We start from the raw sequence: 27,082 nt of genomic DNA, 5'->3' as shown, positions 1-27,082 counted from the left end.
GCACCCCCCCAAAAAAAAGCTGAACACTTTGTAATGGTCCTTGCTATCCACACATCCATGGCAAATTAATTCAGAATGTAATGGAGACATGGGGTGGGGGGTTCTCATTTCTTACTCCTTTCCTTGTTTAGATCTTGTTTTGGCCTGGGAACTTAAGTAGTTTTTTTCCAGGGCTGATAAGGTTTTTGTGTGTTTCATTTTTGCTTCTTTTGTGCTTTTCTTTTGTTGTGTTTTTTAAGGTAGAGAGGAATGAGGAGAATTGGAAGGTAGATAAGAGCTTTCAAAACCATACAACATGCCCCTTCTTTAAACAGCTCAAAGCTTATTTTACTGCAATGACACTTACTTCACATCTAGCTGAAGAATAACTGCCTGGGTCTTCCTTACAGGCAGTTGTTGTTATTGATGTGAGTTGCTGTTGAGCCGATTCTGACTCATGGTGACCCCATGTGTGCAGAGTAGAATTGCTCCATAGGGTTTTCAAGGCTGTGATCTTTCAGAACCACATCACCAGGCCTTTCTCCCAGGGTGCCACTAGGTGGGTTCGAGCTGCCAATCTTGCAGCTAGCAGTCGAGGGCTAAACCATTTACACCACCCAGGGACAGTAGTGGGAATAAAACACAAAGCTGAGATTTTACAATATTGACATATGGTGCATGTAGATGATGGCATTAGCTTTTCAAATAAGTTTCCTTCTAATGATAATATTCTGTTGTGGAATTCTTGTAAAATTCTGAAATGTTTAAATAAAAACAGTGCCCAGAGTCCCATCTATCAGAGATGACCATTATAAACCATCTAGTGGGGTTCTTTTCCTTTCAGTCTTTTTTCTAAGCATATACAAAACAAAATTGGAAGATTATACATATAATTTTAAATAATTTCAAATTTTGTTTTCTTCATTTTACGTATCACAAGCATCTCTGATGTTATCAGTATTCTTCCAAAACATGTTTTCTAATGGTTGCATAATAATTCCTCATTTGGCTGTATGGTACTTTCTTGTTAGATTGCTATGTTCTCTACAATATGTGCATATTAATACAAAATTCAAAGATACAAAAGGTCAGACAGTAAAAAGTAAATCTCGCTTTCATCCCTGTCCTCAGTTCCACTTCACTGTTACCAGTTTTTCTGTGCCATTCCAGAAGCATTCTATGCACATATAAACAAATATATACACACATATATATACTTTTTTTTTTCTTCTCCAAAATTGTAGCACAGCTCTGTACCTTATTTTTTTTCACTGATAATATATCTTGGAGACAGTTGCGCTTTTTTTTTATTTAACCAGTCCCCTCACGGTGAACATTTATGAACAATATTCGTCTACAGACATAATTTTTAGACATGTTAAAGTATACCTATCAGACAAATTCCAAAAAGTGGAACTACTGGGTCAAAGGAAGTTCTCATTAAAAAATTTTCATTGTTCTCTATGGTGGTCATGCCAAATTAACTACAAAAAATATATGAAAGTTCTTGTTTCCCCACATCCACATCAATATAGAATATTACCATTTTTTAAAAAAAATCTCAATTACTCTGATTCAGGAAAGATGGCATGTCATAGTGAGGCTGAGCATCTTACATGTTTTAGAGACATCTACATTTCTTTTTCTGTGAAGTTCTTATACATTTCCTTTGCTAAGTTTTCTGCTGGGTTGTTGGCCTTTTTTTTAAAAAATATAGATTGTCCCCACACCATTTACTGAATAATCCATTTTTCTTACTGTATTCATTTTTTAATTTTTTTCTAAATTTTATTGTGCTTCAGGTGAACGTTTACAGTGTAAATTAGTTTCTCATTCAAAAATTCATACACCGCTTGTCCTGTGACATTGGTTGCAATCCCTGCATTATGTCAGCACTCTCCCCCTTTCCCTTTTCACCCTGGGTTTCCCATGTCCATTTGTTCATTTTTAATTAAAAAAACTAAAGTTAACATGTTACATGTTATGAGAATGCACAGTAGCAGGTAATTTCTGCTCTTACTAGAATGGTCTTACACTATGAAAAGATTCAACAAAATGACTACCAGTTTTATACCTAAATAAACCTCATTTTAATATGCCATGGGATTACTTATATGAAAATGATGGTCAGCTGCTTTATCAAGTCTTCTGTGACCATGCCTGTGCTCACTCTGATCTCTTTAGTCTCATATTCTTTTGTTCATATAATCTATAATCTCATTAGCATCTTATTATAAGCTTTTCTAGTTATAAATGGCCTACACTACACAATTTAGGAGACCTGGTGGTGCAACGGTTAAGTGTTTGGCTGATAACCAACAAGTGGGTGATTCGAACTCACCAGAGGCTCCACGGGAATAAAGACCTGGCGATCTGCTCCAGAAAAGATTACAGCCTAGAAAACCCTATGGTGCAGTTCTAGTCTGTCCTATAGTGTTAGTATGAGTCAGGATCAACTTGATGGCAAACAACAACACAATCTAGGATTTATTGTAATTGCATGCTGTGCAATATAAGAATGTCCTGCTGAAACCTTTTACATGTTTACCTATTTCCCCAGCTAGCTAATACTTTTGTATGGATACTGAGGTGTCTTAGGTCCCTGGGTAGTGCAAACGTTTTGCTCTCCACTTCTTACCAAAAGGTTGACAGTTTAAGCCATGGAAGAAAGGCCTAGTGATCTATTTCTGTAAAGATTGCAGCCGAGAAAACTATACAGAGCTCGGTTCTACTCTGTAACATACTGGGTCACCATGAGTCAGAATTGATTTGAAGGCAATGGGTGTTTGGTGCCTGATGGTGTCTTATACTTGCTTTCCCCCTTTGAGCACTCAATATAGAACTAGACAAAAAGGAGGTGGGTTAAAAAAACCATACAGTCTAAACATCATGCTGCTTGACCATCTCATCTTTCTTGGCTTGGTGTATGTGGTTTTTCCCTTAAGTTATTCAAGTGTTAGAGTTGTCTATGCTATCCTTTCCTGGGTGATGCAAAAGGTTAACATGCTCGGCTGCTAACCAAAAGGTTGGTTAGCACCTTGGAAGAAAGATCTTCTGAAAAGTCAGCCATTGATAACCCTATGGAGCACAGTTCTACTCTGACACACATAGAGTTGCCATGAGCTGGCATCAGCTCAACAGCAAATTATTTTTTTATGCTGTCCTTACAAAATGCCATATATTGCTTCTTTGCCTTTATCTGGAGCCCTGGTGGCAAATGGTCAGCAGTTCAAATCCACCAGTCACTCCTTGGAAAACCTATAGGCAGGTCTGCTCTGCCTATAGGGTCACGATGGGTCAGAATAGACTCAGGAGTGACTTTTTTTTTTTTTTTTGTCTTTACCTGTGCACAACGACAAAGGCTTCGAGGGTCCAGGAAGGAAAAGATGTATAAAGATAACACCCTTGGAAGCTTGGTAGTAAAATCCAGGGCTTCTGTTGGAATTTTTTCTTGAAGCTGTCTACAGCAAAACTTTTGCTGTGACAGGGAGCAGCGTTCTAACAGGCCTGTCAGGATTCTTCTCCTTTGAGAGTCTGTCCATTTGTCAAACTGGGAAAAAACAACAACAACAAAAAGCCCAGGTTTAGTCTGACACTAGAAATTCATTATGAGGCAGAGATAAGAATGGCACAGAAAGTGACTAGTAATTTATTTCTAGAGAATTCCTTGTATCTCTTTCCCAAACTACTAGATTCCATGCTTTGCCACCTAGCTATCTTTTCTCACACTTGTGAGCATGTGCAAGGACTACGTGTGTACACATAAATGCATCTGACATCAGAACTGACAGTTACATAAGAATAGTAAGTTGGGACCTAACCTTACTTATAGGCTGAGAAAATGAATACTTATAAAATACAATTTCTAAAGAAGGCATCTCAGCAGCCCTCCCTCTTAAATAGTTTCTGTATTAGCTCATCAGTGCTTAAAATTCCAGAACCAAAAACAAATCCCTGCACTCACTATTGGAGAAAAGGTATAAAACGCAAACATCCCACAAAGGGAGTACAGTATTGAGTTAAATTTCCACTAATACATAAATGAGTAATATGTTTGGAGAAAAAGGTTGATAAGGGAGAAACAGTGCCAGAGAGAGGAGGTAAATGCCAAGTAATGTGGGATATACCAAACAAAAGCTTTGGCTACTTCACAATTTTCCCCAGAGATTATCCTAAACCCCAAGAACAATGACTAACCAAAGATGAGAACTTAAGGACTGGCCAAAACCAAAAGATAAGCTCTTAAGGGGACACTTACCAGCTGAATGAGTCACTTCACCAGAAGTCTAAACCTCTCTACCATTCACTAGCCCACTAGGTAAGAGAAAAATAGGGAAGTTTTCGCTACTTGTATTTTGCATTTCATATGTAGATATTTAGCACAGTTATTAGAACCAGAATTTCATAATAAGCTTTAGTTGTGATCATAAAATATAATACCTAAAAAGGTATACAAAGCAAAAAGAAAATTTTTATAAGCCTTATGACAAGTCGGCTGGGGCTCTGGTGGTGCAGTGGTTAAGCATCTGGCTGCTAACCGAAAGGTCAGCAGTTCGAATCCGCCAGCTGCTCCTTGGAAACCCTATGGGGCAGCCCTATTCTGTCCTACAGGGTCGCTATGAGTTGGAATCAACTCAACAGCAATGAATTTGGGGTTTTGGTTTGTTTGTTTTTATGATAAGTCAATTTTATTATAGTCATACAATGTATTTTTCTAACTAGTAGGAATATTTTTTAATTAAAATTATTCACTACTATAGATCTACTCTAAATTGGTCTCTAAATTCAGGTGGGATGTACTCAAGGTCATATTTTGGCTCTCATGGACTTGCTCTGATTTTCTTCAGTTTCAGCTTGAACTTGCACATGAGCAATTAATGGTCTGTTCCACAGTTGGCCCCTGGTGTTGTTCTGATGATATTGAGCTTTCCCATTGTCTCTTTCCACAGATGTAGTCAATTTGATTTCTGTGGGTTCCATCTGGTGAGGTTCATGTATAAAGTTGCTGTTTATGTTGGTGAAAGAAGGTATTTGCAATGAAGAAGTCGTTGGTCTTGCAAAATTCTATCATTCGATCTCTGGCATTGTTTCTATCACCAAGGCCATATTTTCCAACTACTGATCCTCCTTTGTTTCCAACTTTCGCATTCCAATCACCAGTAATTACCAATGCATCCTGATTCCATGTTCGATCAATTTCAGACTGCAGCAGCTGATAAAAATCTTCTATTTCTTCATCTTTGCCCCTAGTGCATAAATTTGAATAATAGTCATATTAACTGGTCCTCCTTGTAGGTGTATGGATATTATCCTATCACTGACAGCGTTGTACTTCAGGATAGACCTTGAAACGTTCTTTCCGACGATGAACGCAACACCATTCCTCTTCAACTTGTCATGGTAGACTATATGATTGTCCGATTCAAAATGGCCAATACCAGTCCATTTCAGCTCACTAATGCCTAGGATATCGATATTTACGCGTTCCATTTCATTGCTGACGATTTCCAATTTTCCTAGATGCATACTTCGTACATTCCAGTTTCTGATTATTAATGGATGTTTGCAGCTGTTTCTTTTCATTTTGAGTCATGCCACATCAGCGAATGAAGATCCTTAAAGCTTTACTCCACCCACTTCATTAAGGTCGACTCTATTTTGAGGAGGCAGCTCTTCCTCAGTCATCTTTTGAGTGCCTTCCAACCTAGAGGGTTCATCTTCCAGGACTATATCAGACAATGTTCCGCTGCTATTTGTAAGATTTTCACTGGCTAATGCTTTTCAGAAGCAGACTGCTGGGTCCTTCTTCCTAGTCTGTCTTAGTCTGGAAGCTCAGCTGAAACCTGTCCTCCATAGGTGACCCTGCTGGTATCTGAATACTGGTGGCATAGCTTCCAGCATAACAGCAACAAGCAAGCCCCCACAGTATGACAAACTGACAGACACGTGAAGAACAGACTTTGTGCATTGAACACTATCGACTGAAGACCAGATGAGTTGTGGAATGACATCAAACATGAAGAAAGCAAGAGATCATTGAAAAGACAGGAAAGAAAGAAAAGACCAAGATGGATGTCAGAGGAGACTCTGAAACTTGCTCTCAAATGTTGAGCAGCTAAAGCAAAAGGAAAAACTGATGAAGTAAAAGAACTGAACAGAAGATTTCAAAGGGTGGCTCGAGAAGACAAAGTAAAGTATTATAATGACATGTGCAAAGAGCTGGAGATGGAAAACCAAAAGGGAAGAACAGGCTTGGTGTTTCTCAAGCTGAAAGACCTGAAGAAAAAATTCAAGCCTCGAGTTGCAACAGTGAAGGATTCCATGGCGAAAATATTAAATGACACAGGAAGCATCAAAAGAAGATGGAAGGAACACACAGAGTCATTACACCAAAAAGAATTAGTCAATGTTCAACCATTTCAAGAGGTGGCATAAGATCGGGAATCGATGGTACTGAAGGAAGAAGTCCAAGCTGCTCTGAAGGCACTGGCGAAAAACAAGGCTCCAGGAATTGATGGAATATCAACTGAGATGTTTCAGCAAACAGATGCGGCGCTAGAGGTGCTCACTTGGCTATGCCAAGAAATATGGAAGACAGCTTCCTGGCCAACTGACTGGAAGAGATCCATATTTATGCCTATTCCCAAGAAAGGTCATCCAACCAAATGTGGAAATTATAGAACAATATCATTAATATCACACACAAGCAAAATTTTGCTGAAGATCATTCAAAAGTGGCTGCAGCAGTATATTGTCAGGGAACTGCCAGAAATTCAGGCCGGTTTCAGAAGGGGACGTGGAACCAGGGATATCATTGCTGATGTCAGATGGATCTTGGCTGAAAGCAGAGAATGCCAGAAGGATGTTTACCCATGTTTTATTGACTATGCACAGACATTTGACTGTGTGGATCATAACAAATTACGGATAACATTGTGAAGAATGGTAATTCCAGAACACTTAATTGTGCTCATGAGGAGCCTTTACATAGATCAAGAGGCAGTTGTTTGCACAGAACAAGGGGATACTGATTGGTTTTAAGGCAGGAAAGGTGTGCGTCAGGGTTGTATTCTTTCACCATACCTATTCAATCTGTATGCTTAGCAAATAATACGAGAAGCTGGACTATATGAAGAAGAACGGGGCATCAAGGTTGGAGGAAGACTCACGAACAACCTGCATTATGCAGATGACACAACCTTGCTTTCTGAAAGTGAAGAGGAGTTGAAGCACTTACTAATGAAGATCAAAGACCACAGCCTTCGGTATGGATTGCACCTCAACATAAAGAAAACAAAATCCTCACAACTGGACCAATGAGCAACATCGTGATAAATGGAGAAAAGATTGAAGTCAAGGATTTCATTTTATTTGGATCTACAATAACAGCCATGGAAGCAGCAGTCAAGAAATCAAAAGATGCATCGCATTGGGTAAATCTGCGGCAAAGAACCTTTTTAAAGTGTTGAAGAGCAACGATGTCACCTTGAACACTAAGGTGCGCCTGACCCAAGCCATGGTATTTTCAATCGCATCATATGCATGTGAAAGCTGGACAACGAATAAGGAAGACCGAAGAATTGACGCCTTTGAATTGTGGTGTTGGTGAAGAATATTGAATATACCATGGACTGCCAAAAGAAAGAACAAATCTGTCTTGGAAGAAGTACAACCAGAATGCTCCTTAGAAGCAAGGATGGCGAGACTGCATATTACATACTTTGGACATGTTGTCAGGAGGGATCAGTCCCTGGAGAAGGACATCATGCTTGGCAGAGTACAAGGTCAGCAGAAAAGAGGAAGGTGGATTGACACAGTGGCTGCAACAATGAGCTCAAGCATAAAAACGATTGTAAGGATGGCTCAGGACCAGGCAGTGTTTCGTTCTGTTGTGCATAGGGTCACTATGGGTCCGAACTGACTCGACGGCACCTGACAACAACAACTACATAGATCTACTCAGTGACCCAAGAATCTCACTTTGGAGACTATAACGCAAGAGAAAAAACCTAAAATGGAAAAAAAAAAAAAAAAACTCACAAATATCACAGAAATAAACTTTATTATGTGAATGTTCCCTGATTTTTCCTATCCCTGTTTCTGCATGATCCATATCTCCATCTCGCACAAAAGGAGACTTCCTCCCCAAATCTATTGGGATGGCTTATTAGGAGAATGAGTAGAGAGAGGCAAGATCAAGGATCCTAAGGCCAGAGGGAGAACTCAAGCCAAAGAAGCTGAATTGACCTATGGAATAAAAAACCAAGGGCGAGGTGTGAAGAGCTAGAAGAAAAGCTGTAAGGTTTTGGCTCGATGGGAAGTTTTGAGATTCAGAATGTGATGGTCTATATGCAGTTACAGAGTGTGAGAGAATTGGGAAAGGAAAGAAGGGGATATGAGGAGTATCATTATACATTCTGAACTGGATCCTCTGTGATGTTTCTTTGAGAGACAAAGTGAAAATTGGAATTTATTTTTAAAATTACTTTTGGACAGTGCCATGTGACTCTACGGATTCCCAGGGTGGTGCAAATGGTTAACATGCTTGGCTGCTTAATCAAAAGGTGGAGGTTTGAGTCTACCTAGAGGTACCTTGGAAGAAAGGCCTGGCAATCTACTTCTGAAAAATCAGCCATTGAGAACCCTATGGAGCACAGTTTTACTCTGACACATGTGGGCTCACCATGAGTTGGAGCTGATTCAACGGAAATGGTTTATGTGACTCTGTAGAGACTAAGCTACGTGGGGAGCCAGGATGATTACAGTTACAAAAAGATTTTCATAATATAATTATCACTGTACCAAATCCAAACAACCCAAAATGCCTAACAGTAAGGATCAGTTAAGCAAACTATACTATATCAATATATTTCATTATGAATAGATGAGGGGCTTGGGAGTGGGGCAATCGGGAGCCTCATTTCCAGTATTCTATTATTTCTAAATTTCTAAATCCTAGCTCCACCACTAACTACCTCTCTCAGCCTCAAATTTCTCATTTATAAATTATGGATATTTACATCTACATTGTAGGTTGTGGTGAGGATTAAATATGCATAAACTTTCTAATGGAGTGCATGACTCACTGTAGACATGGCAGCTGTTATAAAATACCACGATGATGTTAAAAATAATAAGTATGGAGGCTAAATCAACGTGAAAAGAAGATATGCACAAAAATTAAATTAAAATATATAGTTACTACATTTGTATTGTACATTGAAAAGGATAGGAAGTACATTTAGAATGACTGAGTCAGCTCTTCTGCTTTCCTTGATGCCTCCCGAAACAGAATGGGCTTGGATTACATAATGAGTGATTTAAAATCAATATAAAAGAATATTAGAATTATATAATAGTGAAGAAATCTATAATAGAAAACATTAAAACATTTTTCTCTAGAGATTAAGAAGAATTGCATTGGTTTCTCATTTATTTCCCTGGTTACAACGGTCAAAAGTAATTTATATTTGGCTTTTTTTTTTTTGATAGGTGTTCTTTGCCTCAAGGGATTTTCCTTTCTAATTGTGTGTGTTTAGGCTGATAGAAAATGAATTTGTATTCCTTGAATGAATACTAATTTAAGGGGGGTCAGAAGAATGTGTAACAGCAGGTAAAAATTCCTTTGGAATTTAGAAAGTACAATGAGTAATCCAAAAAGCAGACAATCCATGGAAGAGTTGACTGTATAGGAATTCAATGATGTCCCATATCTGTTGCATCACCTCTAATTAAAAATACCCATAACAAGCAAGGAATCCAATGCTCCTATTCTCTTATCACTATGTCATAATTAGTTCTTGGAGGATGCCATTATAGGTCTTTCTTGATTCAGTATAATTGTGAAGATCCTATTTTCAGAGTAGTTGTTATAAGGATTCTTCCTGCAGTTTCAGGAAGTGAAGATGATTTCTAGAGTCAGATTCCACTCTCACATCACACTGAATGGCAGGAAAAGGTCATGGGGAGTTGGGAGTGGGATGAAGAGGGAAATTTGTTATTTTTTGTTTATTGGGAAATAATCTGGTTGAGGCTCTGAGTCCTATTATCAAAAATTTTATTTCACCATTAAAATACAGTCTTGTTTTGAACGTTTCAAATGGGCACATACAAAATTAAACATGAAAATTCTGTTTAACCACTCCTTTCCCATTAAATTTACTCCATTCCCCGGACATAGCCACTGTTCACATGTTCTATGCATTTACATTGTTAAATGACAGATTCTGGAGTCGAGCTATAAAAATTTTAACACAGGATTTTATTTGAGAGTCAGACAGATTGCTGCAGGAGGAAGCCTGGCACCAGAGGAGATACCAAAAATTTCAATTTGAAAAAGATAGCCATCTCTTTTTATAGAAGCTTTGAGGAAGTTAGTTGGAAAAAAAAAGAATAGGTTCTAGAAAGTTGTCATTTAAGCAAAGGTAGTCCTTTCAAAGCAGGGGCAAAACTGTGATTGGGCCACGTGTCTTTCTTTCATTTGTAATAGGTGCAAGGGATCTTGGCTTTACTATGATGAAGTCTCAAGAGAATATGAGTTTGGAAAATACAAGTTAAGTAACCACCTAGGGCAGGTCTACACTGGTTGACGTCATTTTTGGTTGACGACATACACATATATCCATCAATAAGAAAGCTGTTAAAAAAATTAGAGTATACCCAATTCCATGGAATACTATTCAGCAGTTTAAAAAAGCAAAATATAGCCATACATGTAATGAACTCCAGAGCATACTGTTTTCTCATTCATTTCATGGTAGGATGGATATACCCTGATCTATTCATACAATTTACTACTGACAACATTTAGGTTGTTTCCAATATGAAAAATGCTGCAAGTAATGTCCTTGTACCTGCTTTTTCATGACCGATGTGAATGTTTCTCTAGTAGAGATTAACAGGTATAATATTTATGCCTATTGCAAAGAAAGGTGATCCAACCAAATGCAGAAATTATCGAACAATATCATTAAAATCACACTCAAGTAAAATTTTGCTGAAGATCATTCAAAAGCAGCTGCAGCAGTACAATGACATGGAACTGCCAGAAATCCAAGCTGGATTCATAAGTGGATGTGGAATAAGGAATATCATTGCTGATGTCAGATGGATCTTGGCTGAAAACAGAGAATATCAGAAAGATATTTACCTGTGTTTTATTGAAAATGGTAAGGCATTCAACTGTGTGGGTCATAACATTGTGAAGAATGGGAATTCCAGAACACTTAATTGTGCTCGTGGAGAAAGAACATGTACATAGACAAAGAGGCAGTCATTTGAACAGAACAAGGGGATACTGGTTGGTTTAAAGTCAGGAAAGGTGTGCATTAGGGTTGTATCCTTTCACCATACTTATTCGGTCTGTATGTTGAGCAAATAATCTGAGAAGCTAGACTATATGAAGAAGAACACGGCATCAGGATTGGAGAAAGATTCATTAACAACGTGTGATACAGAGATGACACAACCTTGCTTGCTGAAAGTGAAGAGAACTTGAAGACCTTACTGACGAAGATCAAAGATTTCAGTATGGATTACACCTCAACATAAAGAAAAGAAAAATCTTCACAACTGGGCTAATAAGCAACATGGTGATAAAAGGAGAAAAGACTGGAGTTGTCAAGGACTTCATTTTGCTTGGATCCATAATCAACACCCACGGAAGCAGCAGTCAAGAAATCAAACAATGCGCTGCACTGGGCAAATCTGCTGCAAAAGATCTCTTTAAAGTGTTAAAAAGCAAAGATATCTCTTTAAGGACTAAGGTGCGCATGACTCAAGCCATGGTATTTTCAGTCTCCTCATATGCATGCAAATACTGGACAGTGAATAAGGAAGACCGAAGAAGAATTGACGCATTTGAATTACAGTGTTGGTAAAGAATATTGAATATACCACAGACTGTCAGAAGAATGAACATATCTATCTTGGAAGAAGTACAGCCAAAATGCTGTTTAGGAGCAAGGATGGTGAGACGTCATCTCATGTACTCTGGACATGTTATCAAGAGGGATCGGTCCCTGGAAAAGGACATCATGCTTGGTAGATGGTCAGCAAAAAAGAGGAAGACTCTCAACAAGATGGATTGACACACTGGCTACAACAATGGGCTTAAGCATAACAATGACCATGAAGATGGCGCAGGATTGGGCACTATTTTGTTCTGTAGTATACAGGGTCACTATGAGTCGGAAAGGACTTGATGGTACCTAACAACAACAATGACAACACAGATAATAGAACAGAAATTACAGGTTCAAAGGATATGTGCATTTTAAATTTCAATAGATCTTTTCAAATTGTCTTTAAAAAGTCTTCACTATTTAAATCCCCTCCAGTTGTGTTTAAGAGTATCCCCCTATTATCTACTATCTATCTCTTCAAGTTTTTACCACACAGACAATGCAGGGGAGGAAGGAGGGAGTATCTCATTGTTTTAATTTGCACTTCTCTGATGTTAGTGAAACAGAGCATTTTTATATGCTTATAAAAACAAATTATAGGCTATATATATATATTTTAATTCCTCATTCTTATATTGGCCCCTTAGTCTGTAGAGGTATTTATATTTTTCTTACTGATTTGTAGGAATTCTTTATATATCCTGGATATTAATCCTTTATCACTCAATTTGCAAAATATTTTCCCTGCTGTCTTGAATGTAACTGATTATGGCTGTATCTAGCAAATTAAAAGTGATGTCATCTCTATTACTGTTTCTTTAGAGTATTATTATTATTTCTGTTAACAGCATAGCAGAAGCCGAGAAGATTCAGATACTTTTTTGTTTAAACTAAAATACTTCTGCTGGTGTTTTCTATTGATTGGGAGGCAACTGCCTTTTCTAACAGGAATTGAAAGGCAAGGAAGAGTTGAGAGAAAAATTAAGTATGGAATAGTGAAGCAGAAGAGCTATTCAATTCTCTAATTATTTTATTTGTTACTGTACAGAACATCAGAGCCCTGGTGGCGTAGTTGTTAAGAGCTTGGCTGCTAAGCAAAAGGCTGCCGTTTGAATCTACCAGCCTCTCCTTGGAAACTCTATGGGGCAGTTCTAGTCTGTCCTGTAGGGTCACTATGAATTGAAATCAACTTGACAGCAAGGAATTTGGTTTTTTAAAGAGTACAGAACATCAGAGAGAGCCATATGCAAATGCATGAAAAAAATGACATTCTATGGCCATATATAAAATACTTCTGGATTGTCTATCATTGAATATGTTTTGCATTATGTCTATCTCTCAGTGTCCAGATATTTTTCACCAAAAATGGCTGTACTTCAGGGGTGGGACTTCTGGAGAAGTTTCTGGTCACCCATGCTGGGGCTCTGGTGGCAGCAAGGTGCACTAAGGAGGTGACTCTGTCTGAGGTCGTCATAGCAGCACAGGCAGAGCCAACTTGGCACTATAGACAGAAGTACCACATCACCCCTCTACAGCAAAGACCTGAAAAACTAAGTAAAACAGTTAAAATTGTCAACTCTGGAACCCTAAGCATCAAATGAAGGAATAAAGAACTCAGCCAACACCGAATGGAGTAAGAAACTGCCAGAGAACAGAGAACGAGGAGAGTACAGAGTAGAATTCCCCTACCAGCTAGGGCAGCACAGACATACCATCTTGGACCCCTCAGCTACCAAGAACAGTGGACAGAGAGTATGGAAAGGCAAATCCATGGAGCTCCCAGAGGGAGACAGAGCACCCAATAACAGGGATGCATGCTTTTCCACCTCCCTATCTTCTTTCCCTCTGTGCAGCCTCTGCTGCTTTCCGGCAGGCTGCAGGTTGCTCGGTGGAGAGATGCTGGCTCCTTGCTGCTTGGATTCGTCCTGTGCCAACGATCAGTTCCTTCAGTGCCATTCTTTTGTTGTTGTTGTTGTTTGGCTTCTTTTCAATTTTCTCTTTCACCTCCTTCCTTTCTTTTCTCCCTTCTAGCTGGCGCCATGTGCCATCTCTGCCACTTTTTAACAGGCTGTACCATGCCACTCCGCTGGGAAGTTACTTCCCCTGTCCACGCCACCACACTGGTGGGCTCCCTCAGGGCATTTTTTTCCCCTCGGTTTCTTGACTCTACCTTCCTTCCTTTTCTTTTCCAGGTGCTGTCTCTATCGCTTTTTGATGGGCTGTGCCACACTGCTCAGCTAGGGAGCCGCTTCCCCCGTTCCCACTGCCACACTAGTGGGCACCCTCAGGGCATTTTTTTCCCTTAGTTCCTTGACTCTTACTTTCCTTCTTTTTCTTTCTCCAGGTGCCATCTCTGCTACTTTTGGGGGGCTGTGCCACACTGCTTGGCTGGGGAACTGCCGGCATTCAGCTTCCCCAGTCTGCGCCACCATGTTGGTGGGTACCCTCAGGGTATTTTTCCCCCTTTTTTCTTGGTTTCTTGACTCTACCTCCCTTCATTTCCTGGCTCCAGGTTCTGTCTCCGTCTCTTTTTGACAGGCTGTGCCACACCACTTGCCTGGGGAACTGCCGGTATTCAATTCCCCAGTTCGAACTGCCACACCAGTGGGCTCCCTCAAGGCATTTTCTTTGTCTTCTTTTTTGTCTTGGTTTCTTGTCTCTCTCTACCTCCCTTCCTTTCCTTTCTCCCAACCACCTGGCTGCATGTGCTATCTTCACAGCTTTTTTTTTTTTTTTTTTTAACTTTTATTGAGCTTCAAGTGAACGTTTACAAATCAAGTCAGTCTGTCACATGTAAGTTTATATACACCTTACTCCGTACTCCCACTTGCTCTCCCCCTAATGAGTCAGCCCTTCCAGTCTCTCCTTTCGTGACAATTTTGCCAGCTTCCAACTCTCTCTATCCTCCCATCCCCCATCCAGACGGGAGATGCCAACACAGTCTCAAGTGTCCACCTGATACAAATAGCTCACTCTTCATCAGTATCTCTCTCCTACCCACTGTCCAGTCCCTTTCATGTCTGATGAGTTGTCTTCGGGAATGGTTCCTATCCTGGGCCAACAGAAGGTTTGGGGACCATGGCAGCCGGGATTCCTCTAGTCTCAGTCAGACCATTAAGTATGGTCTTTTTGTGAGAATTTGGGGTCTGCATCCCACTGATCTCCTGCTCCCTCAGGCGTTCTCTGTTGTGCTCCCTGTCAGGGCAGTCATCGGTTGTGGCCAGGCACCACCTAGTTCTTCTGGTCTCAGGATGATGTAAGTCTCTGGTTCATGTGGCCCTTTCTGTCTCTTGGGCTCATAGTTATCGTGTGACCTTGGTGTTCTTCATTCTCCTTTGATCCAGGTGGGTTGAGACCAATTGATGCATCTTAGATGGCCGCTTGTTAGCATTTAAGACCCCAGATGCCACATTTCAAAGTGGGATGCAGAGTGTTTTCATAATAGAATTATTTTGCCAATTGACTTAGAAGTCCCCTTAAACCATGGTCCCCAAACCCCCGCCCTTGCTCCGCTGACTTTTGAAGCATTCATTTTATCCCGGAAACTTCTTTGCTTTTGGTCCAGTCCAGTTGAGCTGACCTTCCATGTATTGAGTATTGTCCTTCCCTTCACCTAAAGCAGTTCTTATCTACTAACTAATCAGTAAAAAGCCCTCTCCCACGCTCCCTCCCTCCCCGCCTCGTAACCACAAAAGTATGTGTTCTTCTCAGTTTATACTATTTCTCAAGATCTTATAATAGTCTTCACAGCTTTTTGACAGGCTAAGCCGGTCTGCACCACCATGCAGGTGGGATCGCTTGGGATATATTTTTTTTTTTTTGCTGTTGCTGTTATTTTCACATATATATATATTTTTGGCTTCTGTTTCTCTCTTCTCTCTCTTCTTTCACACACTCACTTAGCTGCACCCATCACATCTTCCCCCTGCTCTCCTGCCTAACTGCACCATGTGCTGAGCACCACAGCTCCCAGGTAGCACAGATGTGGACCACTGGACAATGCCCTGCACTGCCCCCTGGCCCCACCCTGTCAGCCCTAGTACATGCCACAAATGACCCAGTCCCACCCCTCCCCCTCTGCTGAACCTGCCCTGCTGCACCACAGCTGAGCAACTGGCCCTGCCCACCTGGACAAGGTGGTTAGAAGTATCATGCCCACAGACAAGTGAACAACAAAGAACATTCAGCCAGCCTACCCAGACATAACCAAATAAAACAAAAAAGCAGGAAGAAACAAATAAATCTACAATCAATAAATGAAGAAAATAATTCCTGAATGTCCTAAAGACAGCAGACAATATCAAAACATATTTTTTTAAAAAAGGACCGGATGGCTCCAGAAAGCATTAAAAAAGAAGAAGAAGAAAAAAAAAAATCAGATGACCTTCTAGTAGAAGAAAAGGTACAGGAACTACCTGATAGAAAATTCAAAACTCTTATATTCAGGGCTTTTCAAGAGATGAAGGAAAATACAGATGAAAGTAAGAAAAAAATAGATGAAATTATGGAAAATACATACAAAATCATGGAAAAGACAGACAAAACAATGGACAAATTCAAGAAAATAATACAGGAACAAAATGTCAAAATAAACAACTAGAAATCATACCAAAACAGCAGTTAATATCCAAAAGATAAACAACAAGATTTCATAAATGGATAGTGCCATAGAAGGTTTTAGGAGCATATTTGGAACAATGGAAGTCAGGATCAGCGAAATCGAAGACAAATCCTTGAATACCACATCATTTGAGGAAAAATCAGAGAAAAGAATGAAGAAACCCTGGGAACAATGTGGGATACAATCAAAAGCAAAAATTTGCATGTGATAGGAGTTCTAGAACAGGGCAAAAAAGGAAAACACAGAGAGGAACATTGAAGATTTGCTGACAGAAAACTTCCCTAATATTATGAAAGATGAAAAGTGGACCATCGAAGAAGCAAAATGAACCCCATATAGGATAGAACCCAAAGAAAAACACCAAGACACCAAGAAACGCTCGTTAAAACTAAAAACGAAAAAAGAATCTGAGAGCAGCTCCAGAAAAACAAAAAGTCACATACAGAGAGGAAAAAATGAGACTAAGCAGAAACCACGCAGGCAAGAAGGCAACGGAGTGATGTATACAAAATCTTGAAAGAAAAAAATTTCCAACCAAGAATAATATACCCTGCAAAACTCTTGCTCAAATATAATGATGAAATTAGGGCATTTCCATATAAACAGAAATTAAGGGAATATGTAAAAACCAAACCAAACTTACCAGAATTATTAAAGAGAGCCCTTCTGTTACAGAACCAACATCAGGCAACAACCTGAATCCAGGACACAGGACAGCAACAGCCAGATACCAACCTAGGAAATGAATCCTCAAGGAGAAAACAAAACTAAAAGATTTACAACAGGGAATCAGAGAAGTCAATCTGTAAATGACAACAACATCAGAACAATAAAATTGGGAATAAATAGTATAGATATGGAACTTTCAAATGGAGAGGGAGTCAAGGCAATATCAAGCAATAAAAGACTGGTTTAAAAATAGGAAGATAGGGATAAATTCCAAGGTAACCGCAAAGAAAGTTAACAAACCTACTCATCAAAATAAAGAAGAAAAACAAAGTAAACATAATATCTACAAAATGAAAAAAAAAATCCACAAACAAAAGGAATTCAGCACAGGAGGTTAAGAGGAACATAGAGAACATCAGCACCACACAAAAAAAGAAGCACTGAAAAATGACAGCAATAAGCTCACACCTATCAATAATCACACTAAATGTAAATGGCTTAAATGTGCCCATAAAGAGACACAGAGTAACAGAATGGATTAAAAAACAAGACCCAACAATATGCTGTCTACAAGAGACACACCTTAGAAACAAAGACACAAATTTATTAAAAATCAAAGGATGGAAAAAAAAATATCAAAGAGCAACCAAAAAACAGCAAAAGTGGCAATACTAATCTCTGATAAAATAGACTTTACAACAAAATCCACCATAAAAGACAAAGAAGGATGTTATACAATGATTAAAGGGACAATCCACCATGAGGACATAACCATAATAAATATCTACGCACCCCATGACAGGGCTTCAAAATACATCAAACAAATCTAACAGCACTGAAGGGAGAAACTGACAGTTTCACAATAATAGGAGACTTCAACACACCACTCTTGGTAAAGGACAGAATGTCTAGAAAGAAATGGACTGAGGTAGAAAATATTTCCCCTGAGAACAGGAACAAGACAAGGATGCCCTTTATCACCACTCCTATTTAACATTGTGCCGGAGGTCCTAGCTAGAGCAATAAGGCAAGAAAAAGAAATAAAGAGCATCCAAATTGGTAAGGAAGAAGTAAGCTGTTGTTATTTGTGGGTAATATGATACTAGACATAGAAAACCCCAAAAGACACCACAAGAAAACTACTGGAACTAATAGAAAGATTCAGCAGAGTCGCAGGATACAAGACAAACATACAAAAATCAGATTCCTTTACACCAATAAAAAGAACTACAAAAAGGAAATCAGGAAAACAATACCATTTGTAAAAGTCCCTGAAAAAAAAAAATTAGGAATAAATCCAATCAGGGATGTAAAAGACCTATACAAGGAAAGCTACAAAACACTGCTACAAGAAACCAAGAGACCTACATAAATGGAAAAATATACCATGCTCATGGATACGTAGACTTAACATTGAGAAAATGTCAATTCTACCCAAAGCAATCTACAAATACAACTCAATCTTGATCCAAATACCAACAGCATTCTTTAAAGAGATGGAAAAACTAACCATTAACTTTAAATGGAAAGGGAAGAGGCCTTGGATAAGTAAACCACTATTGAAGAAGAAGAATAAAGTAGGAGGACTCACACTACCTAACCCCAGAACCTAATATACAGCTTCGATAGTCCAAACAGCCTGGGACTGGTACAAAAACAGACGTGTTGACCAATGGAACAGAATTGAGAACCCAGATGTAAATCCATCCACCTACGGCCACCTGATCTTCAACAAAGGCCCAAAGCCCATTAAATGGGGAAAACGATATGGTGCTTCCTTAAAAAGCTAGAAAGCGAAATACCATATGATCCAGCAATCCCATTGCTAGGAATGCCAAAACAAAACAAAACAAACAAACAAAAACAAACCAGTTGCCGTCAAGTTGATTCCAACTCATAGTGACCCTATAGGACAGAGCAGAACTGTCCCATATGGTTTCTAAGAAGTGCCTGGTGGAATCAAACTGTTGACCTTTTGGTTAGCAGCCATAACGCTTAACCACCATGCCACCAGGGTTTCCGAAACCATTGCGTTTGAGTTGGTACGCCACTGGGGTTTTCCTGGGAATATATCATAGAGAAATAAGATCTGTCACACGAATAGACATATGCACTCCCATGTTCATTGCAGCATTATTCACAACAGCAAAAAGATGTAAACAACCTAAGTGCCCATCAATATATGAATGGCAACAAATTATAGTACATACATACAATGAAATACTACACAATGATAAAGAATGATGAATCTGCAAAATGTCTCACAACATGGGTGACTCTGGAGGACATCATGTTGAGTGAAATAAGTCAATCACAAATGGACAAATATTGTATGAGACCACTATTGTAAAAGCTCCTGAAAAGGTTTAGACACAAAAAGAAACAATCTTTGATGATTACGAGGGAGGGGAGGGGTAGGGACGGAAAAACACTAACTAGACAATAGATAAGTGGTAACTTTGGTGAAGGGTCAGACAGTTACACAGTACTTGGGAAGCCAGCACAACTTGACCAAGGCAAGGTCACGGAAGCTCCATAGACACATTCAAACTTCCTCAGGGACCGAATTACTGGGATGAAGGCTGGAGACCATGGTATCAGGAGACATCTAGCTAAATTGGCATAACATAGTTTATAAAGAAAACGTTCCACATCCTACTTTGGTGAGTAGCATCTGGGGTCTTAAAAGCTTGTAAGCGGACATCTAAGATACTCCATGTTCTCACCCTGTCTGGAGCAAGAGAGAATGAAAAAACCAAAGACGCACGGGAAAGATTAGTCCAAACGACAAAGGGACCACAAGTACCACAGCCTCCACCAGACTGAGTCCAGCACAACTAGATGGTGCCTGGCTACCACCACTGATTGCTCTGACAGGGATCACAATTAAGGGTCCCTGACAGAGCTGGAGAAAAATGTGGAACAAAATTCTAACTCACACACATGCACAAAAGACCAGACCTACTGGTCTGTCAGAGACAGGAGAAACCCTGAAGGTATGGCCACTGGACACCTTTTAACTCAGTAATGAAATCACTCCTGAGGCTCACCCTTCAGCCAAAGATTAAACAGGCCTACAAAACAAAATGAGACTAAATGGGCACACCAACCCAGGGGCAAGATCGAGAAGGCAGGAGGGGACAGAAGAGCTGGTAATAGGGAACTCAAGGTCGAGAAGGGGAGACTGTTGACATGTCATGTGTTGGCAACCAATGTTACAAAACAGTATGTGTACTAATTATTTAATGAGAAGCTAGTTTGTTATGTAAACTTTTATCTAAAAAAAAAAAGACCAGACTCACTGGTCTGGCAGAGACTGGCGAAACCCTGAGAGTATGGCCCCCAGACTGCCTTTTAACTCAATACTGAAGTCACTCCTGAAGTTCACCTTTCAGCCAAAGATTATAGACAGGCCCATAAAACCAAACGAGTCTAAATGAGCATACCAGCCCAGGGGCAAGGACAAGAAGGTTGGGGGGCGGGGGGGACGGCGGACAGGAAAGCTGGTAATGGGGAACCAAGGTCAAGGAGAGGGTGTCGACACATCATAGGGGTGGCAACTAATGTCACAAAACAATATGTGTATTGTATAATGGGAAACTAATTTGCTCTGTAAATCCTCATCCAAAATACAATTTAAAAAATGATTGTCCTTCTAATACTGGACTGAGTTTTAAAAGTAACACTTATCCTTGCACTGAAAATGCCATATAATACTAAGTAAAAAATAATAATAATAAAGCTATCCTATTTTGCCTTTCTTCTTTTTGGAAAATGCATTTCTTATGTTATCAATCTCTTGTCCATCAAACAAGCAAACAAAAATCCTAAAAACTAAAATAAACAGAAATAAAGATAAATTGGAAATATCTTCCTCAAACCTAAGTCATGTGATTTTTGTGGGGATATATAGAATATGAGGAGAACCCAGGTGGCACAAATGGTTAAGCACTTGTCTCCTAACTGAAAAGATGGCAGTTTGAATCCACCCAGAGGGGTATTAAAAGAAAGGCCTGGAAATCTAACAGTTTACAACCATTGAAAATCCTATAGCATATAGTTCTACTCTGAAACACATGGGGTCTACATGAGTCAGAATTGACTAGACAGTGTTATGGATTAAATTGTGTCTCCCCCAAATGTGTGTCAACTTGGCTAGGCCATGATTCCTAGTATCGTGTGACTGTCCACCATTTTATCGCCTGATAGGATTTTCTTATGCATTGTAAATACTACCTCCATGACATTAATGAGGCAGGAATACAGGCAGTTATGTTAATGAGGCAGGACTCAATCTACAAGATTAGGTTGTATCTTGGGTCAATCTCTTTGGAGATATAAAAGAGAGAAGAGATCAGAGAGACAGGGGGACCTCATTACCACCAAGCAAGAAGACAGAGGAGGGCCAGTCCTTTGGACCCAGGATCCCTGGACTGAGAAGCTCATAGACTGGGGAAGATTGATGACAAGAATCTTATCATCTTTTTTCTCTCTGTCGACAGAGAGAGAAAACCTTCTCCTGGAGCTGGTGACCTGAATTCAGACTTCTAGCCTATTAAATTGTGAAAGAATAAATTTGTTTGTTAAAGCCAGTCACTTGTGGTATTTCTGTTACAGCAGCACTAGATAACTCAGATGGTAACTGATTTTTTTCTTTCATTTTTAATGTAGACTATTATATGATCTAGCAAGTTTAAGGAGTAAGTTTGTTGCTGGCTAGAGAAAAACAAATGAGCATCATTTATTCATTTAAAAATTTATTGAATGTCTACTAAGCATCAAGGAATGTAAAATAAGGAGCGCAATAGAAACCATCCCTGCTCCCTATAGTTTAGTCTACTGGAAAAGATAGGTAATTGCAATCTTTGCAAACATATGTTGTTATTAATCATGATAAAATAAAAGAATAAGCAAGATCTTTTCAAAGTTTGAAGACCTTTCATTTTTTTCAGGTTGATATTAAAAATATTTAACAACTGACAAAGCCATAAACCAATCAAAACAGACAGAAGCTGGTCAGCCATATCAAGGAGCACCAGCTGAACATTAGCCCTGGTCATACAATTTATGGCTTTCCACTAACATTAAGTGAAATGATAATACAAAATTAGTCATTCTAAATAAGTCTCTTTACAAGGTTTTGGTTTCAGAGGCAAAGTTTAAAAACATAAGTAGAATAATGAGAAAACTCAACCAGATTTCAAAGTTTTAGTTATTTTTTTTCATTTCTTAATTTTTAGTTGTATTAATTTATTTGTAAAATTTTATTAATATTTTGAATAAGTAACATATTCACATGATTAAAAAGTAAAGAGGAATAAAAGGCTATTTGGTGAAAAGAGTTTCTTCCACCCTGTCCCAGACACAGTTCTCCTCCCTGGAGGAAACCGATGTTACCTGTTTTCTTGTTTCATTTCAGAGACATTTTGTATGCAATTTTTGTTTTTATAAAACAACTAAATATCCTTAGATTAGAGGTTGTAGAGAAATGATTTGGTGTACAACTAAGGCAAACAAAATGCTGAGAAACAGTGCTTTATAGGAAAGGGCCTTCCATATCACTTTATATTCCGGAGTAACGATGCTCGCTTAAGGAAGAAGCCTTTGGCTATATGCTTTAAGGAAGAAATATTTCACACCCGTTATCCTAGGCATCACCATACCCATACTATACCTGTTCCCATCGAGTCAATTTCGACTCATAGTGACCCTATATGACAGAGTAGAACTGCCCCATACAGTTTCCAAGGAGCACCTGGTGGATTTCAACTGTGGACCTTTTGGTTAGCAGCCATAGCTCTTAACCACTACACTACCAGAGTTTCCATCCTAGACATTAGTGAGCTAAAATGGACTGGTATTGGCCATTTTTAATCAGGCAATCGCATAGTCTACTATGTTGGGAATGACAAATTGAAGAGGAATGGCATCACAGTCATTGTCAAAAAGAACATTTCAAGATCTATCCTGAAGTATAATGCTGCCGGTAATAGGATAACATCTGTACACCTACAAGGAAGACCAGTTAATACATGTATTATTTGAATTTATGTACCAACCACCAATGTCAAAGTTGAAGAAACTGAAGATTTGTACCAACTTTTGCAGTCTGAAATTGATCAAACATGTAATCAAGATGCATTGAAAATTATTGGTGTTTGGAATGCAGAAGTTAGAAACAAAGAAGAAGGATAAGTAGTTGGACAATATGGCCTTGGTGACAGAAACGATGCCAGAGATCAGAGGATAGAATATGGCAAGACCAACCACCTATTCATTGGAAATACCTTTTTTCAACAACATAAGCGGTGACTAAACACATGGACCATGCTAGACGGAATACACAGAAATAAAATTGACTACATCTATGGAAAGTGACTACGGAAAAGCTCAATATCATCAGACAGAACAGGCCAGGGGCTGACTGCAGAACAGTCCTCAAGTGCTCATATGCAAGTTCAAGTTAAAGCTGAAGAAAATTAAAACAAGTCCATGAGAGCCAAAGGGTGACCTTGAGTATATTCCACCTGAATTTGGAGACCTCTCAAGAACAGATTTGATGCATTAAACACTAATGACTGAAGATCAGATGAGCTGTTGGATGACAACAAGAATATCATACATGAAGAAAGTAAAAGATCATTAAAAAGACAGGAAAGAAAGAAAAGACCAAAATGGATATCAGAAGTGACTCTGAAACGTCAAGTAGCTAAAGCGAATGAAAGAAATCATGATGTAAAAGAGCTGATGTCAAAGGGTGGCCCAAGAAGAAAACTTAAGTATTATAATGAAATGTGCAAAGACCAAAAGGGAAGGTCATGCTTCGCATTTCTCAAGATGAAAGAGCTGAAGAAAAAATTCAAGCCTTGAGTTGCAATACTGAAGGATTCTATGGGCAAAATGGAGCCCTGGGGGCACAGTGATTATGGACTGAGCTGTTAACTAAAAAGTCAACAGTTTGAATATATCAGCTGCTCCTTGGAAACCCTCAGTCAGTTCTACTCTGTCCTGTTGGGTCACTATGAGTTGGAATCAACTCGATTGCAACCGCTTTGGTTTTTTGGTTTTATATCGGTAAAATATTGAATGACACAGGAAGCATCAAAAGAAGATGGAAGGAATGTACAGAGTTGCTGTACCAAAAAAATATTGGTCAACGTGCAACCATTTCAGGAGGTAGCATATGATCAAGATCTGCTGGTAGTGAAGGAAGAAGTCCAAGCAGCACTGAAGGCATTGGCAAAAAAAAAAGTCTCCAGGAATTGACAGAATACCAATTGAGATGTTTCAATAAATGGATGCAACGTTGGAAGTGCTCACTCACCTATGTCAAGATATTTGGAAGACAGCTACCTACCCAACTAACTAGAAGAGATCCATATTTGTGCCCATTCCAAAGAAAGAAAGGTGATGCCTTCAAATTGTGGTGTTGGCGAAGAATATTGAATATACCATGGACTGCCAGAGGAACAAACAAATGGAAGAAGTATAGCCGGAATGCTCCTTAGACGTGAGGATGGTGAGACTTTGTCTCATATACTTTGGACAGGTTATTAGGAGGAACTAATCTCTGGAAAACACGTTGCTATCATGCTTGATAAAGTAGAGGGTCAGTGAAAAAGAGGAAGACCCTCAATGAGATGGACTGACACAGTGGCTGCAACAATAGGCTCAAACGTAGCAACGATTGTGAGGATGGCACAGCACCAGGCAATGTTTCGTTCTGTTGTACGTGGGGTCGCTATGAGTTGGCACCACTCAACAGCTCCTAACAACAACAACAACAACATATATATATATGTTGTTAGGTGTAGTCGAGTTGGTTCTGACTCATGGTGACGTTATGTACAACAGAACAAAACAGTGCGTGGTCCTGTGCCAACCTCATAATCGCTGTTATGCTTGAGCCCATTGTTGCAGCCACTTTGTCAATCCATCTCGTTGAGGATCTTCCTCTTTTTCACTAGCCCTCTATTTCACCAAGCTTCATGTCGGACTGATCTCTCCTGATAACATGTCCAAAGTATGTGACAAGGAGTCTCGCTATCCTTGCTTCCAAGTAGCATTCTGGTTGCACTTCTTCCAAGATAGATTTGTTCGTTCCTTTGGCAGTCCATGGTATATTCAGTGTTCTTTGCCAACACCACAATTTGAAGGCATCAGTTCTTCTTCGGTTTTCCTTATTCATTATCCAGCTTTCACATGCATATGAGGCAATTGAAAACACCATGGCTTAGGTTAGGTGAACCTTAGTCTTCAAGGTGACATCTTTGCTTTTCAACATTTTAAGGAAGTCTTTCGCAGCTCATTTGTCTGATAAAATGTGTCTTTTGGATTTCTTGACTGTTGCTTTCATGGGTGGTGATTGTGGATCCAAGTAAAATGAAATTCTTGAATCTTTTTTCTGTTTATCATGATGTTACTTATTGGGCCAGTTGTGAGGACTTTTGTTTTCTTTATGTTGAGCTGTAATCCATACTGAAGGCTGTAGTGTTTCAAGGCCTCTTCACTTTCAGCAAGCAAGGTTGTGTCATCTGCATATTCCAAGATGTTAATGGGTATTCCTCCAATCCTGACGCCTCATTTTTCTTCACATAGGCCAGCTTCTCAGATTATTTGCTCAGCATACGGATTGAATAGGTTTGGTGAAAGGATACATCCCTGACGCACACCTTTCCTGACTTTAAACCACGCAGTATCACCTCGTTATCATGCTATCATGCTTGGTAAAGTAGAGGGTCAGTGAAAAAGAGGAAGACCCTCAAACGACTGCCTCTTGGTCTATGTACAGGTTCTGCATAAGCACAATTAACTGTTCTGGAATTCCCATTCTTCACAATGTTATCCATAGTTTGTTATGATTCACACAGTCCAATGTCTTTGCATAGTCAATAAAACACAGGTAAACATCTTTCTAGTATTCTCTGCTTTCGACCAGGATCCATCTGATATTAGCAATGATATCCTTGGTTCCACATCCTCTTATTCTGGCTTGAATTTCTGGCAGTTCCCTGTTGATATACTGCTGCTGCAGCGCCTTTTGAAAGATCTTCAGCAAAACTTTACTTGCATGTGATATTAACGATATTGTTCAATAATTTCCACACTCTGACCAACTTTCTTAGGAATAGGCATAGTAAATATGGATCTCTTCCAGTTGGCTAGCCAGGTAGCTGTCTTCCAAATTTCTTGGCATAGACAAATGAGCACTTCCAGTGCCGCATCCATTTGTTGAAACGTCTCAACTGGTATTCTGTCAATTTCTGGAGCCTTGTTTTTTGCTAATGCCTGCAGTGCAGCTTGGACTTCTTCCTTCAGTACCATCAGTTCCTGGTCATATGCTACCTCCTGAAATGGCTGAAAGTCAACCAATTCTTTTTGGTACAGTTACTCTGTATTCCTTCCATTTTCTATTGATGCTTCCTGTGTCACTTAATATTTTCCTCGTAGAATCCTTCAATATTGCAACATGAGGCTTGAATTTTTTCTTCAGTTCTTTCAGCTTGAGAAATGCCAAACGTGTTCTTCCCTCTTGGTTTTCTATCTCCAGGTCTTTGCACATGTCATTATAATACCTTACTTTGTCTTCTCAAGCTGCCCTTTGAAATCTCCTGTTCAGCTCTGTTACTTTATCATTTCTTCCTTTCCCTTTAGCTACTCGACGTTCAAGAGCAAGTTTCAGAGTCTCTTCTGACATCCATTTTGGTCTTTTCTTTCTTTCCTGTCTTTTAAATGACTTCTGTTTTTCTTCATGTATGATGTCCTTGATGTCATTCCACAACTCGTCTGGTCTTCAGTCATTAGTATTCAATGCATCAAATCTATTCTTGAGATGGTCTCTAAATTCAGGTGGGTTATAGTCAAGATTGTACTTTGGCTCTTGTGGACTTGTTCTAATTTTCTTTAGCTT

General features: G+C 39.3%; 1 protein-coding gene across 2 annotated transcripts in view; it reads right to left on the bottom strand.

Annotated features, from left to right (window-relative positions):
- Window positions 1-27,082, bottom strand: part of FBXO16 (F-box protein 16) — a 167,728-nt gene that overhangs the window by 121,421 nt on the left and 19,225 nt on the right. For both annotated transcript variants that reach the window (XM_064272639.1, XM_023550972.2), the window contains one exon: window positions 3,323-3,529. In XM_064272639.1, coding sequence (XP_064128709.1) covers window positions 3,323-3,529 — 207 coding nt within the window. The remainder of the gene's footprint in view (window positions 1-3,322; window positions 3,530-27,082) is intronic.

This window comes from Loxodonta africana, chromosome 19 (assembly GCF_030014295.1).
Source record: "Loxodonta africana isolate mLoxAfr1 chromosome 19, mLoxAfr1.hap2, whole genome shotgun sequence".
NCBI classification, from domain to species: Eukaryota; Metazoa; Chordata; class Mammalia; order Proboscidea; family Elephantidae; genus Loxodonta; species Loxodonta africana.
This window is presented reverse-complemented; position numbering and strand designations above follow the sequence as displayed.